This window comes from Harmonia axyridis, chromosome 1 (genome assembly GCF_914767665.1).
Source record: "Harmonia axyridis chromosome 1, icHarAxyr1.1, whole genome shotgun sequence".
Taxonomy (NCBI): domain Eukaryota; kingdom Metazoa; phylum Arthropoda; class Insecta; order Coleoptera; family Coccinellidae; genus Harmonia; species Harmonia axyridis.
The window spans coordinates 5,473,298-5,490,499 of NC_059501.1; the positions used below are offsets into that span (position 1 = coordinate 5,473,298).

Genomic DNA, 17,202 nt, shown 5'->3' on the forward strand with positions numbered 1-17,202 from the left:
AAGCAAGGGATAAATCAAATTGAAAAAAAATTTTGCTTTTCAATGTTTAATCTTATATGATGAACAATATATAAATCTCGAACCTGTACATTGTACAAGTACCACAATTGAGAAACTTTCAGTCTAAATCATTCAATTCGATTAATTCATATTCAAAATTAACTGGTAAATAATTAACTAAATAACACAGATCATAAAACCAAATTGACTTGGAGAAACAATTAAACAAAATCATTCATCTGAAATATTTTTGATAAAATGGCAATATTGAGTCTTTGACGTCTTTATTAATCCTGTGCAAGAAGTCACTCAAAAACACGGTGTTAACACAATAAATTCCTTGCTTAGCTAGAGACTCGTAAAGGGAAAAATTTGATACACTCTTTGGTTCCATAAGGCAGTGGGTTGCATGTACAACATCATCGAAAGGAGGTCTGAAAAAAATTGAACCATCAAACTAGATCCATAATTGATGTAAACAATAAATTAAGGACTTCTATCGGTACGCGATGTAGAAATCCCTTCCGTCTTTGCCTTGCAAGCAGCTGTTCACAAGCAAACAAACGCCGTTCAACATATCTCGGCTTAAAATCGTACGGCACCCAATTTCCTTGTTTATGAATCATTCACATGACTTTCAGACGTTTTAAAATGGCTTGCTGCGTCACTGCCAATGATCCTGCCATTTCTTGTTGCGTTTGACACGAGTATTGATCAAGTAATGCCTCCAATTCTGCATCTTCGAAAAGCTTCTCTTTTCCATCGCCATGCTGGTCGTCTTCGACGTCAAAATCACCGTTCTTGGAGAATTGAAACCACTCTGGGTACGTTCTTAAACTAATAGCGGCCTCACCATAGGTATTTGAGAACATTCGATGAGCCTCAGCTGACAAGTTTAATCGAGAATAACTTTATGATGCAAACAAAAATCGACTGATATTTCGATAGCGTTCTGTTTACAAATACCTAAGCTTATTGTAGGACATCTACGATCTTTTTATTTCGACTACCACATACCGCTACAGCCATCTATTGCAAAACGGTGGAAGCAAAGTTGTACACCTATTAATATTTCCATGAATATTCATTAATTAATAACTGTTGATACCACAATCGTTATAAAACCCAACAATACCTAATAAACAAAAAATCAGCGTAAAATCTATAGGTAGTGTTGTACTCACAAAGCATCAATAACGACTCCTCCACCAGCTTCGATTACACTGATTAAAGCTTGCGTTTTTTCAGCGACAATTATAGCCCTCATGTCTTTGAAGGGTCCTCTTCCTGTCCTAATAATTTCGTTCCTCCAATAGTAGATAGCCTGCATCCTTATTTCGATATCGCGGTCAAGTTCGATGGTTATCTTTCCTATGGAGTTCGGATTACCGAATTCATATTCTTCTTCCTAAAATTGAATCATCAAGTCAATATACACATTAACAACCCTCTTAGTAATCGAAAATCTAAATTAAACTACGGTTTTATTTAAATACACTAAAAAATATTTCAAGTAAAGAATAGCTTTGTTTCTAGTTTATAAACTGGCAACAGCGTCGGTAGGCCAAAAAGGCCTAACCCACTTGGTTGTTGTCCAATTTTATGCGAATGGAAGAGAAATGAATATAAAGACATTCAACCGTATGTATCTTCGTATCAGCATCTTCGAACAGGGCAATACACTGGTAAAAAGAGAAGGCTTTTTTAATGGTCAGGAACCTTTCTATGGTCCAGAAAAATGTACCTTTAAGAAAAAGTTTCAGGAGAAGGAGAAAATTAAAAAAAACACTATGTAGGAAAGTTCTAGGAATGGATCACGGAACATGGTTTCAAATATTAACTGCTCCACATGAGTTAGGGATATTGACTTAAATTGCAAAAAAATATAATTTTTGTGATGAAAATTCATATTAATATGATTTCAAGTTGCAGGAAATAAAATTAATTTTAGCCTGTAGGTCTGTAGCGTATATAGGGTGGTTAAGAAAAATCGAATAAAATAACGAAATTTTATTCTCAGAGAATTCAAGCATTTTAAGACTATCAATTCAATGTATGGCCTCCACGGGCATCAATAACAGCTTGACATCTTCTTTGCATACTACACACGAGGTAATTGAACATTTCTCGAGGAATTTGGTTCCATAAACGGGGCAGAAGCTCTCTCAGATCATTCAAAGATTCTAGGGTTGGTTGATGATTATCTAATCTTCTTTGGAGCATATCCCATACATGTTCTATGCAATTCAAATCTGGTGAGTGTGGAGGTATTGGTAAATGTGGAATACCAAGCTCCTCGCGCGCATTCTCAACTATGGCTGCACGGTGCGGTCTAGCGTTATCGTCTAGGAATTGAAAAGTTTCACCAATAGCAGCGTGAAAATTTGGCACAACATTGTCAATGACATGCTCCCTATAGTGTAAGGCGGTCATATTCCCATGACAAATGTGTTGATCTGTGCACTACCCCCTCGGAATGGATGGACTTCTTGGACATAGCGACGATTACGGGGTATGCGTGGGATTGTCCATACCCTTATTCTTCGAGAATCTGAAAATCGTCCATATCTGGATTCATCAGTGAAAAGGACACTACGCCAATGATCGGTCCAATTGATAAGTTGTCTTGCCAATTCCAGTCTTTGACGCTTATAGTCACATGTTAATGGAACTCCTCTTAAAGGACGTCCAGAACCTAGATTCACCTCTCTCAAACGTCGTCTGATGGTTTCGATGGAAACTTGGACCCCATCTGCATTTTGAAGAGTATTCCGTAGCATTCTACACGCTGATGTAGGGTTTCTTCTCGCCGAAACGGTGATGAAACGATCCTGAGCAGGTGTTGTTTTTCGTCGCCCACCAAGCCTTGGTCTTTCCAACACGGAACCTGTCTCCCTGAACCTATTCCAAAGTCGAGATATCACACTTTGGCTGACTTAACCTGAGTTAGGCCACCCTGTAGCATTCCGATAGCCCTATTAGCCTCAACGTTTGTCAATTTACGTCTTGGCATTTTCAGAGAACTCGTTTCAAATCGAAGCCGTTGATAAACTGACTCCATCTCAAAATAAGAACATTCATGAAGAATATGCAAAGAACCAAACTTCAGAAAAAAGGCGACCAGATTGACGAAATGTCTCATACTGATTTTTATTGGATCGATTCAAGTTGTTATTGAGTTTTGAATGATTTTTTACAGCGTTTTTCTCGAAGATTACATACTTTTCAAAACGATTGCATACGATATCCCTATCCACTCTTGTGGAGCCGTATATTTCACTCATAAGGAAGAAAGTTAATTATACTTTTGCTTACATTCAAGAATTTTCCAGCCTTGAGGCAAGCCTCCACGTAATTGATGTGCAAGATCCATTTGCCGGCAGCCATACAAGACAGGGTCTTCTCGTTTCTCGCCGGTTTGGGACACAGCAGATGCGTCGAGCTGGGATCGTAAGTGGAAGTTTCAGACACCGTGGCTCCCAATTCTTTCAAAGAAGATACGAGTCTCGATTTGACGTTCGGGTCCCCTATTCCGGATATCATGAAGACTTTCGTCTTGGGTGGCGGTTCCTCCTGATTTCAAACAGACAAGGTGTATTGAAAAACGTAGTTGCACTGCACAACAATATGCTCTATTAGTGATGACGTCACACACCCCCATTTTAGTTCTCCTGTCAGTGTTCGGAATCCAAACAAACAAATTGTCATTCAAATTAGTACGTTGTCGTTGAAGAAATTGGCGTATTTTGATAAATAATATTATTTAAGGAAAGATTTTACTATTAATTGATAGACAGAAGGAACGAGATTTATGCCAGTAAGTTCGAACTTAAAGTTCAACTAATAAACACGGCTTTATACAAAATCTGGGGAATGATACAGGATTCAAACTTACTGGTATCAACCTCGTTCCTTCTATCTATCAATTAATACTAAAATCGTTCCTCAAATACTCTTATTTATGAAAATAAGCAAATTCCTTCAACGAAACCGTACTAATTTGAATGGCAATTTATTTGTTTGGATTCCGAACACTGACAGGAGAACCAAAAATGGCGGTGTGTGACGTCACACTAATAGAGCGTATAGAGTTGGATATTTGCATTGGAAAACGTTCCCGATTATACTTTATACCATAGAGAAAATACATTACCTGAGTGTCTTTTCCAAAGTCCCATTGTACTGTACATGGTTGAGACTCCCTCATGTTGAACTCAGAAACTGGAAAGTTGAAAAAGATTCATACCACAGTTTTATTATTAAACTGGCGAAGTGTCCATGCAGATTTTTTTTTTGCATAAGTTGATTAGCAATTAAAATACATTGTATTATAAAGGGTGTTTTTTCAGAGCTATGGATTATTCGATTGATATGAATTTTATTTATCCGCAAGATAATCTTGTGGCATTACATTTTAAATATGATTTCTGGCATATGAACGCCACGGCTGGCTCGGATGTAGTCCAATCTGGAAGTCCAATTTTCGATGACTTTCTCCAACATTTGTGGCCGGATATCGGCAATAACACGGCGAATGTTGTCTTCCAAATGGTCAAGGGTTTGCGGCTTATTCGCATAGACCAATGACTTTACATAGCCCCACAGAAAGTAGTCTAGCGGTGTTAAATCACAAGATCTTGGAGGCCAATTCACAGGTCCAAAACGTGAAATTGGGCGGTCACCAAACGTGTCTTTCAATAAATCGATTGTGGCACGAACTGTGTGACTTGTTGGAACCACAGCTCCTGGACATCATGGTTGTTCAATTCGGGAATGAAAAAGTTAGTAACCATGGCTCTATACCGATCACCATTGACTGTAACGTTCTGGCCATCATCGTTTTTAAAGAAGTACGGACCAATGATTCCACCAGCCCATAAAGCGCACCAAACAGTCAGTTTTTCTGGATGTAACGGTGTTTCGACATACACTTGAGGATTAGCTTCACTCCAAATGCGGCAGTTTTGTTTGTTGACGTAACCATTCAACCAGAAGTGCGCTTCATCGCTAAACAAAATTCGCTTATGAAAATCGGGAACAACGGCAATCTCATTTTGGGCCCATTCGACGAATCTACGCCTTACTTGATAATCGTTTGGCTTCAATTCTTGCACGAGTTGGATTTTGTAAGCACGCAAACCTAGATCCTTCCGCAAAATCTTCCATAAAGTGGATGGACACAGATCCAATTCCTGTGCTCGATGGCGGATAGACTCATTCGGGTCTTCCTCAATGCTACGCTCTACAGCAACAATAGCTTCTTCTGTACGCACCGTACGGCGTCTCTGGGGATGCGAGTTATCAATAAGAGTAAACGTGGTGCGAAAACGTTCCATGGTTAATCGAATTAACTGCTCTGATGGACGATTTTGTCGACGTTAAAATGGACGTAGTGCGCGATGAGTATTCCGCACGGAACCATTATTTTCGAAATAAAATTGCACTATTTGCAAGAGTTGTTCAGGCGTGAGTCTATTCATGATGGATTGCCAAACCAAACTGAGAATAAATCACTTGACAGCTGTTAAATCGGTCGCTATCTTGAACAGTAATGCCAACTTAAAGTTATATACCTCGAAAAAAAAACACCCTTTATGAGCTAATCAAAGAAAACTAGCACCGAGAAAAGAAGATTAGGAGAGAGACCAAAATCCCAACTCCCAAAAAAAGTACCACGAAAAGGTATACAGATAATAAAGAGCCCAGATGAAAAATCAATAAAGATTCGAAACAATAGCAATTTCAATAAAGGAAAAATTTTTGATTGAGCTCTTTGAAGGATATTTATACTTGATTTCATGGCGCATCCCCATACTCAAAAGTCCAATGGGTTGGCTCACTGTTTTCTATATCAAAATTTTGTTGTCTAGTCTCAATTGTGAATATTGAAATTCTCCTTCCTTTAACTGTTGAAATTTTTTTCAAACTCACCTCGTTCAGGAACTTCTGCTACTTTACTTTGTCTCTTAGATTTATTTGCGCTGCCACTGGCAGCAGCCATCATCTCTTCAAGTTGTTGCAGTCTCGTATTCACCAGTGCCGATTGAGTGTTGCTCTCCTAGAATGGAACAACCTAATTATAGCCTACTTGAAAATTACCAACAATTATCTCACCTTTTCTGTTTCAGGTTCTTCTTCTTCTACCTGACTCTCAACTTTACCAGGAGTTTGACTCTGACTTTGACTATCATAATTGGAAGAACCGATTTTGTTCCACAGCCTCCTTTTCAATTCGGAAAGTGGCTGAAATAGTAAACAATCGAATAAACACAAATAAAAGTCATTTCATTATCACTATCATAGCTAGCTTAGAATACAGCCTTTCAGAACTGCGACCAGTTCGATAAATTCATAGTTCTATACCCTGCTCACTCATTACAGAAGGAGATCATCGAACGTACACATAAATCAAACAATTTCCCTTCCACATGTAGAGGATCAATAGCAGGCTTAACCATGTATATGAGATAGACCTACCGTACTCATTCTTCTTTTGGTAACAGGTGTGTTGTCAGGGAACCTATTGAGGAACCTCAGCATTTCCTTTCTCAAACTTTTTGACGGATTGGGGTCTATGTAAGCGCCATAAGGAGTCTCCGGTGTGTCGACATCCCAAGGCAGTTTGGCCAACTGGGGAGATTCCGGAGTGCCCAGAAGGTTTGTCAGTCGCACTTCATTCATGATTTTGTCTACTGGCGTCACTTGACTGTAGAACACGTCGTCCATTTTGTTGTCTGGTGTTCGGACTACAAAATATTCATTCATTTATCGACATTATGATCTACTGAACATAAATGTCATAAAAATGTCAAAAAATAATGCAGTGTTGCCATTATAAACATTTTAAATAAACAAAGATATCACTTTTCTAGCTGTGACAGTACAAAAAAGTTCCTCTTACTCACATGGATCTCTGGATTTCGGTGTTCTCATCAGTTCTTTGCGACCCAAACTCAGTTTTCTAGGCGCTGGTATTGTAAAAGAGTCATCTGCAACAGATCCTTTTGGCGTTCCTATTCCTTCAGCTTGATTGGATTGGGATGTAACGCCAGAATCGTTGACTTCTGAAAGATTATCAAATTTCATGGCATGAAGTTTCACCAGATAACTTTGTAGATGTGCAGTATCTGCATCTATCAAAAGGTTAATCATTCCAGAAATTCAATTGTGTTAGTGTATAAATTAAAAGTTTTAGAATGTAGGAGACAACACAGCCCAAAGAATTCGGCGAAGGAATTTTAGACATATTTGAAGTATTGAAATAAAAAATACTAGTTATAAAAATATTAAAGACTCAATAAGACAGTAAGAAACACTTCAAAAACATAAAATATCAAAAACTGTTTTGGGCTGTGCAATCGTCCACTTTGATGAAATAAAAGAAAATGGGACCAATGAGAGTGTTTATGTGTTATTTACCTGAACTGGCAGTGTAAGAAGCAATTGAAGCATTCCCAGAAACTTCAGCAATATGACTTAAATTCGAATTTTTCTCAATAGACCTAAAGTTATCCTCTAACTTATTTCTAGATTTTTGACTATCATCTTTATATCGTCCATTTTGGCTCTTATTGAAATCAGAAGTATTTCTTGATATCTCAGGGGCATCTTTCATCGAAATCCTTGAGTGATCGGAGACTGCTGAGATACCAAATGCAACATTATAGTAGTCTTTGTTGAATTCTAGCAAATGTGGTGGGACAATATCTTTACCTGAGATTTTCAAAGATTCCAAGCCTATGGACGGATTATTTGATAGGTTCTCTTTGTTTGAATTATTATCTGATTTGCTAGAGGATAAAGTAGCTTCGTTTTTCGTACCTAAATTAAAATATAAAGAAAAGTTTAAACGAAAATTTTGTTTAACGGATAAAATGAGATTCTTTTTTCGTTGTCATTTATCTTTGCCCGATTAGCCAAATATAGAGATGTAATGATAAAACATTAAAAAAATAATTAATATTGAGAATAATGACTTCAAAGTAAAAATTACTTTGATACTCCGAAACTGAGATATACCAAAAATCTTTGAGAAAACAAGATAAAGCAAAATATTTTCACCAGATGATCACTACAGTGTAAAATAAACAAATGTAAAACATTTAGATCGGGTTTCACCAAACCGTGTTCGATTTCAATTCATTCATGTGTCCACAATAAATATAGAACTACAGGGTGTACTCTCACATTCCAAAAGACGCATGAAAAAAATATAGAGAAAAAAGAAACTTGGCTTTGGCGTTAGGCAAAAAAGCTGTTGTAATATATTATATGACATATAATTGATTATGGTATCATTCTGTCGAAACATTCTTGTGAAATTGTAAACAGTGATTTTTTAAATATACAAACTAAATTTTAATCTAGTCTACTTTGTTGTTACGGATATATGAGGCATCCCTTTTTCGATATTTTTTCTCAAACTTTTTACAGTTCTGGTAGCGATAAAAGTTTGGTGAAGCCCGCCAATGAGTAAAAACTATCAAAATATAAGAAGAAAAAGCCATAACAAACGTGATAAAATCGAAGAGATGCCATCGTGCAGTAGATGGATAGATAACAAGCAGATTATACAGGGTGTCCCAGAGTGATGTAACAAACTTATAGGATTGATCGAACTGATGAATATAAGAACAAATTATCTGCGAATATTGGTCATAACCATTTTCACTTCTGAGAAACACGTATTTTTTTACGATAATAATTCCAAAAGAGCTAAAGAAATTTTGATGCGGCTCAAACCAGCTTGGATCAAAAACAAAGGTGATCATTATGAACATCTACTTCAGATTGGATTTAAAGTGGGTTCCATTACACCGCTACCTTAAGTTCTATTGTGTCCCCCATCGGAGCTGCAGTAGTCTACAGCTCGCCCTCTAGATGTAGAGTTCGAATGAACTGCAGTATCTGGGATGGCTTCAAGGTTACTGCCTCAGGTAATGCGGAGTTTCTTCCTCCTCTCCGCAGAATCTAAACTCGTCGTTTTCTGTTAGACTCATTCTCATGAGGTGCTTTCTGAGGCGACAATGTTCTGTTAGTAATCCAGTGAGGAAGTGTAGCATATTCTTGCTAAGATTCAGATACTTCGCAGATCTGGCAGTATCCAAGTTTCGAAGAAACTATTTGGAATAATTTACCTTTACCACAGAAATTTATCTTATGCTACCTTTTGGTAACATGTTGAGAAACTGACATTAGTGACAGCTGCGACAGTGATTTTGGGACGAAATAATAGAAACTGAAACATATACGTTCATTAACATTATGAAATGTTACTCTGAATAAATTTCCCATATATTGAAGAATAAAATAGTAATAATACCGAAAGCAAACTTGGAAAAATTGATATTATAACAAAAAATTGTCTCTCATCATAACCTTCAAGAAGGACCCACAGAACCTATTGCTGTCAAGAAAAGGAGCAACCCGTCCAGCAGAGAATACTAACATTACCAAACTGACACCTATCATTAGCGAAGCTACTTATGCTACCGATTTTTCTGCTGAAAGTGCCCAATGTGGTTCGAAGCTTTCGACGAAAAGTACTCATTTTAAAAAAATAAACTTCAAGAGATAAACCAACACTATTCGAAATTTGTTCTTATTTTCATCAGTACTATCTACCCAATCATTTTTCTACTCGCATTCCGGCACACCCTACAGAAAGAGAGAAAGACCAACAACAAAAAAGGAAAAATAAACCAGACTCACTGTTCCTCGACACGGAATACTCCTGTTCCGGCAGCCTGGAGTCGCTCCTGGCGCATGCGATCAGCCAATCCTTGTCCACGGCGGGCAGGCGCCATTTCAGCGCGCCTGCGTACTTCTTCCCGCTGGGCTCGGCGGTGACCAGGTGCGTGGACCCGAGGACGTTCCTCTCCGCGGAGGTGATCCTGCAGAACTGCTCCTGCGACACTCCGCCCAGCATGACGATCAGGGAGGACAGGAAGTTACGTTCGTAGCCCGAGTAGCCGCTGATGGTCACGACGCAATCCTCCAACACGGAAGGGTTCTTGATGAAGAGGGGACGGTGGTAGTACTTCACCGATAGTATCTCCTCTGCCGTGATGCAGTCGTAGATCCACAGGTCGTTGATGGTGATGTCTTGGTCGTAGTCTATGTGTTCGGCTGGGGGAGTTGGGGCTTCGAATGAGTAAGGTACATTAAGGCACATCTTCGCGTTGATGGTTTTTGAAATACACTGCGCAAAAGAATTAACGCACATTATGGAAATCTCAAATTTATTCTACAACTGAAGGTGTTCTCAATGATAATTATTTTTATCAGAATTATGCATGCATATGTTATCCACTTTCAACGTTTTTCTTCAATACATATGTTTTTTCCCAGCAGGAATAAAAAAAAGATGAGAATATCATATTTTGAATGTATTGGCTCCATTCTGAAATCAGTTGTTCTCGATCAATTCTAGTGATCAATAGTTTTTCTTTCGTTTGATTTTCTACAGTCGATCGCTATGCAACGCGTAACACGCAATTTGACCCAAGGGGAATGTGCCCAAGCGGTAGTTTTGCGAGAAGAGGCCCAGCTCTTACCCCAGCCCATCGAAGGGCGCGTTTGGATTTTGCGAGAGAGCATATCCATTGGGAAGAGGCTGATTGGGAAAGAGTTCTCTTCACAGATGAGTCTAGATTCTGCCTCTACCATTGTGATCGACATTCCCTTGTATACAGACGTCCACATGAAAGATATGCTCAGTGCACTCTTTCCCAATCAACCTCTTCCCAATGGATATGCTCTCTCGCAAAATCCGAACGTGCCATTCGATGGGCTGGGGTAAAAGCTGGGCCTCTTGCCGCGACACCAGGCCTTAAATCATATTCTCTGAGGCGATTTCTTATTGTCTGAGTGCTAATTTGCACCCGATGAGTTTGCTCAAGCTGATTTTTAAGGAGGCGAGCGGTTGCAAACCGTTGTCTCAACGAAGAAACTCTCAAGTAACTTTCTTGAATGGCAGTTGTTACCCGTGATCTACCCTGTCCTGGTCTTCGGACATTCATACCTGTCTTCCTGAATCGCTGCAACATTCTGGACACACTTGTATGGGAAACAACAAACCTTTCTGCAATTCTTATGTATGTCCAACCTTCTTCTCGCAAAACTACCGCTTGGGCACATTCCTCTTGGGTCAAATTGCGTGTTTCGCGTTGTAAGCGATCGAAACGAAAGAAAAACTATTGATCACTAGAATTAATCGAAAACAACTGATTTCAGAATGGAGCCAATACATTCAAAATCTGATAATATCATCTTTTTTATTCCTGCTGGGAAAAAACATGTGTATTGAAGAAAAACGTTGAAAGTGGATAACATATGCATGCATAATTCTGTTAAAAATAATTATTATTGAGAACATCTTCAGTTGTAGAATAAATTTTAGATTTCCATAATGTGCGTTAATTCTTTTGCGCAGTGTAGTTAGTGTCATAACAGTAACTATCGCAGGATCTATCACTCAACGTAAACCTATGATTCAGCATATAATGCAGCGCTTTTTCTCCGAAAATTTGCTGGTTCAGCGCTGTCCAGCGCGTTCAACAGCGCTGACTTCCTGAGATCGCTCAACGGTTGAGCACTCGGTTAACATTTAGGGCGAGTTCGGAAAGTCAGCGTTGTTGAACGCGCTGGACAGCGCTGATCCAGCAAAATGTCGGAAAAAAGCGCTGTATTACTTGCTGAATCATAGGTTTACGTTGAGTGATAGCGCTTTTTCTCCGTCACTTTGCTGGTTCGCCACTGTCCAGCGCATTCTTTCAGCATATGCAACAGCGCAGACTTTCCGAACTCGCTCAAAGGTTGAGCACTGGTATCTCCGGTTAACACTTAGGGCGATTTCGAAAAATAAGCGTTGTTGAATGCGCTGGGCGGCGCTGAACCAGCAAAATGTCGAAGAAAAAGCGCTGCATTATATGTTGAATCATAGGTTTACGTTGAATTTACGAACGCAAGTACATAATCATTTAAAAAATATGTTTTTTAATTGTTTTATCAAAACAATTTCCCTGAACAATATTTTCATATCACAATAGTTGTTCAGGAAATATTTTTTTTAAATAACCATATATAAAAGTTAAACAATTCTGTTCATTAAATCATTTCTTCTATCTTTTATTTCTATAATTCGAGTAAAAAAGCTTTCACCACAATTCAATATTATTCAAATACACAGCCGTTAAAAGTAGAATAATCAATAATCAAATAATATCGATAATAAAACTAACCAAACTTAACTTGACAGTGACAACTGACAAGACAACAAAAATACAGATGTTATAACTTTGACAGCTGATGTTTGAGATGTTGGACAGCTTTCACCGCCTACTTTCCACTCAGCTGAAGCTCCCTTTAACTCAAGACTGATCAATCCACTGTCAACATATCGATGCAAAAATCCTGTTTTTTTTTTCTGTTTAAACAGCTACAAACAACGTTTGGGGGAAAACAATGAATGGTTGCTTTTGATCAGCGGTGAGCAAGCGCGGCTCCTATGTCGAGCAAAGTTTTCTTATGGACAAATGATCACGCAAAACAGTGAATACACTGCCTTCTAATATCTTCAAATCCACCGCTATCTCAGGCAACTTACGATTGCTCAAAACCATTTCATGGTTTTCAATGTTTTCTGAAACCACTGTCGGTGGTTCTAGGACCACGTTTAAATCACCATACCTCCTTCGAACTTTTGTCGATGGAGCACAGTCTGAATAACACTTATCAAGCCATTGCTTTGATTGCACAGTATTATTTTCGCATTTAAAAAAACAGTGTTTTATAAATACACAACACTCGTTTTTATCATTGTTCAAACAACAACAAATGTAGCTTCACTTAACCTTCAATACCTCGATCCAGACAACTCTATTTTCCGAAATTTTGGGATGCATTTTTTAGGGCTTGGTATTAACGCGAAAAACAGTGGTATGGCTTTGACAATGCCATCTATGCGCCATGCTTGAGGCTTATTGTAGAATGTGGTAGTATATTACACATCAAGAACGGTAAACATAATTTACCGATCTAAACATTTTTTAAGGGTGGAGCATTGCGATAAATTGAAATTAAGATTATCTTCTCATTTAAATGAAAACTTACTAATAAAGCATGGTGCAACAACAAAGTTGGCCTCCTTTATATCCATGGTGATGCACCCTAGGGCGCCCTCTATCTGTTCTCTCATCTCGGCCACTTGTTCATCGTCGAAACTAGTGACAAAAAAGCTAAGACCGCGAAAGATCTCCAGAGTTTGGCTCACAGTCTGTGATGTAAAAGTTCTTTCTTCTTCTTCAGTGGACGGCATGTCGATGTTCTGTTTGGTCTGAGATTTCGACTCTCCTCCTTCCATTCGCTTGCTGTCATAGTTAGCGTTCCTCAGAAGGTTGGCGAGAGTGTCCTCCTCTGAAAACAAAATGACACAGTCAATGAAAAAAATTGGTGAAATTTTAAAATAGTGGCTTTGAGTTTTTGGACATAAACAGTTTTACATACGACTAGGTTCAGGCATCATATAATGCTTCATAATCTCCTTTTCGGCTTCCAAATCTATTTCGTCTTCCAGGTTCTCCTTTTCCTTCTGCGATTGGGTCAGATCTAATTCAGTTATTATTTTACTGGAACGTAACAAACTCAAGCCCTGAAATTTCGAAAATATGTTAGCAATAACTTTTGTAAAGATTCTGGGACAACGCTTCCAAATACTCGAACTTCTTATTTAACTAATCACAACAATTCTTGTATTTGGCTACCTTACCTTTTTCCCCATGGGAGATTTGAACTTGGACTCGTCTCTCAAATTGTTAACCAGATAGGACTCTTCGCCGCAAGGTCGTTTCCTCTCAATACTGTCCAGAAGCCACTGAACTGTGACTATGACGCAGGAATAACTTTTCGACTTGATGAGTTTCAATTCGTGAGATTCCGGATCACCCACTATGACATGTGTTACACGATCTGACATATCGTCACATCGAGTGGCGCCACTTGTGTTTATTATCTTGCATAGTTTTTCTCTATGATCTTCCTTGAAACCCACCAAGTAGACCTGAAATGGAATGTTTGGTGGTTAATAATCTGTTGTAAATGAAGCAAATTTTACACTATGACCATTGTAAAGGCTGTTCGTAAATTTGAGGTACAAACAAAAATGACTCCTCAAATAATTTCAAGAAAAAAGGTCCTGTAAACATGGGACCGCAAACGCTTCGATATACAGGGTGTAAAAGTTTGATTTTTTCTTGTTTTTTCTCATAGCACCTCCCGTGTACAAAACATTTCACTTAAATTTCTCAATTTCTTGTGGAGATTAAGGATTCTTAAAAGATTTACTAACTGTTTGTTAGAATTCTGGTGCTTATTTTAGTACTAATTAACAATTTCAAATAAGCCTGCTTCGTGTGCAGTTTATAATTGTGTTGTTAGATCCAAAAAAGGGTTGGACAAGAAATTCAATGTCAAGACTTACGGAACATCCATCAAGAAACTGTCCGCTTCTCTTGGCCTTCTTGATATCAATTTGTTCGATGAGATTGTCACATTCTGTGAAAACTAAAAGGCAATCAGAAAAATGGCTATTTCTTCGATTGACAGTCACCTACCTTTTCTCTTCACTCCATTGGTCGGAGTTGATGATGCACTCTCAAAGTTGTAGGGTCTTCTTATCATCGTTTCTTCTATGCTAGTTGTATTGACTGTTGATTGGTTTATGGCACTCATGGTGGAGAAATCTGGGTTGATAAAATCACTTTTTTGAGGGGTGGATGTACTTTTTTTCACACTGTAGTCGTGATGTGGCAAGCAAAAGCCTTTTTTGATGCTGTCTTGTAGCCATTGCAATGTGACACAAGTAACATTTTCTGTTTTTCTCGCTTCTTTATACTTCTCACTCATTGTACCCCTGATGAAATCAATGAAATTACCAATAACCCATTACATATATGTGCAGATGTTTGAACAATTACTTAGTGTCTAACACCCCAAAAAAATGTTTTCATGAATGACATGTTAATATAATTTTTTGCAAAAGGTATCTTTATATTCTGCACCCTTATACAGGGTGTTCCTGAATTTGAGGTGACAGATTCCTAGAAGCATATCAACAAAAAAAGTCCTATAAACGTGGGCTTGAAAACTCTTTTGTTTTTGAGATACAGGGTGTTAAAGTTTGATTTTTTTCAAGTTCTTTTCTCATAGCACCTTCCCTCAACAAGATGTTTAACTTAAATTTGGCGTAGATATTCCAATTTAATGTTTTCATCAAGTGATATGCTAATTCAGAATGCAAAATCTGAAGGATGATTTTTTTTTCTGGAACTGCCTGCTTCTTTGATGCAGAACTTTTTTTTTGTGAAACACTGGTAGTTTAGAAAAATTTGAAAAGAAACTTTGGTCCACTACTACACTTTTTGGTTTCTTGTAATTCTGTATCTGCTACTGATTTTTATAAAAAATAATTCAAGCTGAATTATTACAAAGATCCATTTAGTGAGCTTCGATGAATAAATTGAGTTTTGGTACTGTAGTGAAGATTAATAAAGATGTGATAAACAGAGCTATAATCATCACAAGAAAGTAGGACTACAAGAAACACCCTAACTCTTCGAAAACAAAGAGTTTGTGGGCCCATGTTTATAGGATTTTTTTCATTAAAATCATCCAAGAAATCCCTCATTTTCCTTTGTAGCTCTAATCAAGGAACACCTTGTATTTGACTAATAGAACACCAAACATATGTTTAAAATACTGTTGCAGATAAAAAGCAAATATGATATAATAATTTGATGGAAAACTGAAATGATAATAATTGAGAACAACTTACGCTGTACCCTCACAAATCAGGAAATCTGTAGTTTTCAAATTGAGTTTCCCAGTGAATTCCCCTCCATTTTCAATCACCATTTTCCTAACTGCCTCCCTCTCTTTCAAACTAGAAATACCTGTCGTACAAATGATTAGCTTGTGGAAAGGTAGGCATTTGAATTTGTCAAATTGTTTATCATTACAATGGATATTAGCTTCTTGACTCATTTCCCATACAGCTTTTATCCAAGACGGAGTGAGTACTTTTATATTCATTTCTATAGCTCTCTAAAAATTAATTTTCTCATAATCATAAATCAAAACTGAAAGCATTATCACTGCTTACCATATATTTTGCACTTTTCACACTATCAGCTATTAAATGTGTTGTGTTATCTGATAAAACATCAGAGTAATATCCACCCATTTGTTTAACTTTCTCACTAATTTCAGTTTTAACAGATTTGGGTAAGTGTGAAGAAGTAACTATGCAATCATACATTGCTACATTGTAGATTGGCCATGAAAAGTTAGGTATTTTTTTGCCTTCCATCAAACATATTAAAATGCACCACGGTCCTACAATACTACTGCAGAAAATTTAAGAAATCATATGTTAAACAGTCCGTTTCATTTTTAATAAAGATGCCTTAGCAAACAACTTACGCACTCTTCTGCTCTTTGATAGTTTCAAAATCTTTTCCTTCAAATGATTCAAAAACAATGAAATCTGTTTTCTTCAACTGTATTTTGTAAATATCTTTTTCCTTTATCCATACCGTGTTGACTTTATTTTGTTGACAGGCCTTGAATCAAAATACATTCTGTAGATACGAAAAAATCACTGTTATGATGGTTACCTCAAAAGCTTGAAGCATTATTTCACTAGCTCCACTCTCATCTTCCAAGTCATTTGAAAGAACGAACTTTATAGATATCGCATCCATTTCTAACTAGGTATATTCATAAACTTGAAACTTTATTATTTTAATACAATACAGCTATTCGGGGTGTCCTTTGTCCAATAACATGCTAATTGGTTGTTCAATAAAAAAGGTTTAAAAAATTACCGTCAATTTATTATCATCATCTATAACTGTTAAAGAACTTTTGAGACTGTATTGAGAGGATTTCCTGATTTTTCTGTTTTATATTTTTTTATTTCCCTCCTTTTACCGAATGTCGAGCGTTCGTAATTTCGAATTCCTTCAACCTCTACTTTCAAAAAGGATAAAATTCTCTAACTGACAAGAAAAGCATACGTTCCGAAAATGTAATATAAATAATCATTTGGATTCTTTGGAGTTGTAAGATCGATATTTTTATAATTATTTTCGAAATATACCATGATATGCCAGTCTTTCATTTTGAAAAAAATCATTTAAAATT

At 37.4% G+C, this 17,202-nt stretch overlaps 1 protein-coding gene across 8 annotated transcripts; it reads right to left on the reverse strand.

Moving 5' to 3' along the window:
• Nucleotides 1–30: 30 nt before the first annotated feature.
• Nucleotides 31–17,048, reverse strand: LOC123671057 (DNA topoisomerase 2-binding protein 1). 8 transcript variants are annotated; one of them, XM_045604711.1, is made up of 20 exons: nucleotides 16,674–17,048; nucleotides 16,480–16,619; nucleotides 16,160–16,403; nucleotides 15,833–16,101; nucleotides 14,613–14,911; nucleotides 14,480–14,562; nucleotides 13,769–14,059; nucleotides 13,507–13,651; nucleotides 13,114–13,416; nucleotides 9,712–10,128; nucleotides 7,714–7,821; nucleotides 7,420–7,638; nucleotides 6,906–7,064; nucleotides 6,478–6,746; nucleotides 6,115–6,243; nucleotides 5,932–6,058; nucleotides 4,154–4,221; nucleotides 3,316–3,573; nucleotides 1,185–1,408; nucleotides 31–434 (listed from the first exon to the last, which is right to left on the reverse strand). In XM_045604711.1, the coding sequence occupies exons 1-20, from the start codon at nucleotides 16,758–16,760 to the stop codon at nucleotides 236–238; spliced, it is 4,038 nt and encodes a 1,345-aa protein (XP_045460667.1). In that variant the 5' UTR covers nucleotides 16,761–17,048; the 3' UTR covers nucleotides 31–235. The 8 variants fall into 8 exon arrangements, with proteins under 8 accessions (XP_045460667.1, XP_045460666.1, XP_045460664.1 ...); XM_045604710.1 differs by having other exon boundaries at nucleotides 7,420–7,641; XM_045604708.1 differs by having other exon boundaries at nucleotides 7,420–7,821; nucleotides 16,160–16,400.
• Between the last annotated feature and the right edge of the window lie 154 nt (nucleotides 17,049–17,202).

Excerpts from the sequence above, each read along its gene's own strand:
- LOC123671057 (XM_045604707.1), bottom strand. The coding sequence starts at position 16,760 with ATGGATGCGATATCTATAAAGTTCGTTCTTTCAAATGACTTGGAAGAT. Across the intron at positions 13,652-13,768 it reads AATCTCCCATGGGGAAAAAG|GGCTTGAGTTTGTTACGTTC; the intron begins GTAAGGTAGCCA and ends TCGAAATTTCAG. Across the intron at positions 1,409-3,315 it reads AGGCTGGAAAATTCTTGAAT|GAAGAAGAATATGAATTCGG; the intron begins GTAAGCAAAAGT and ends ATTCAATTTTAG.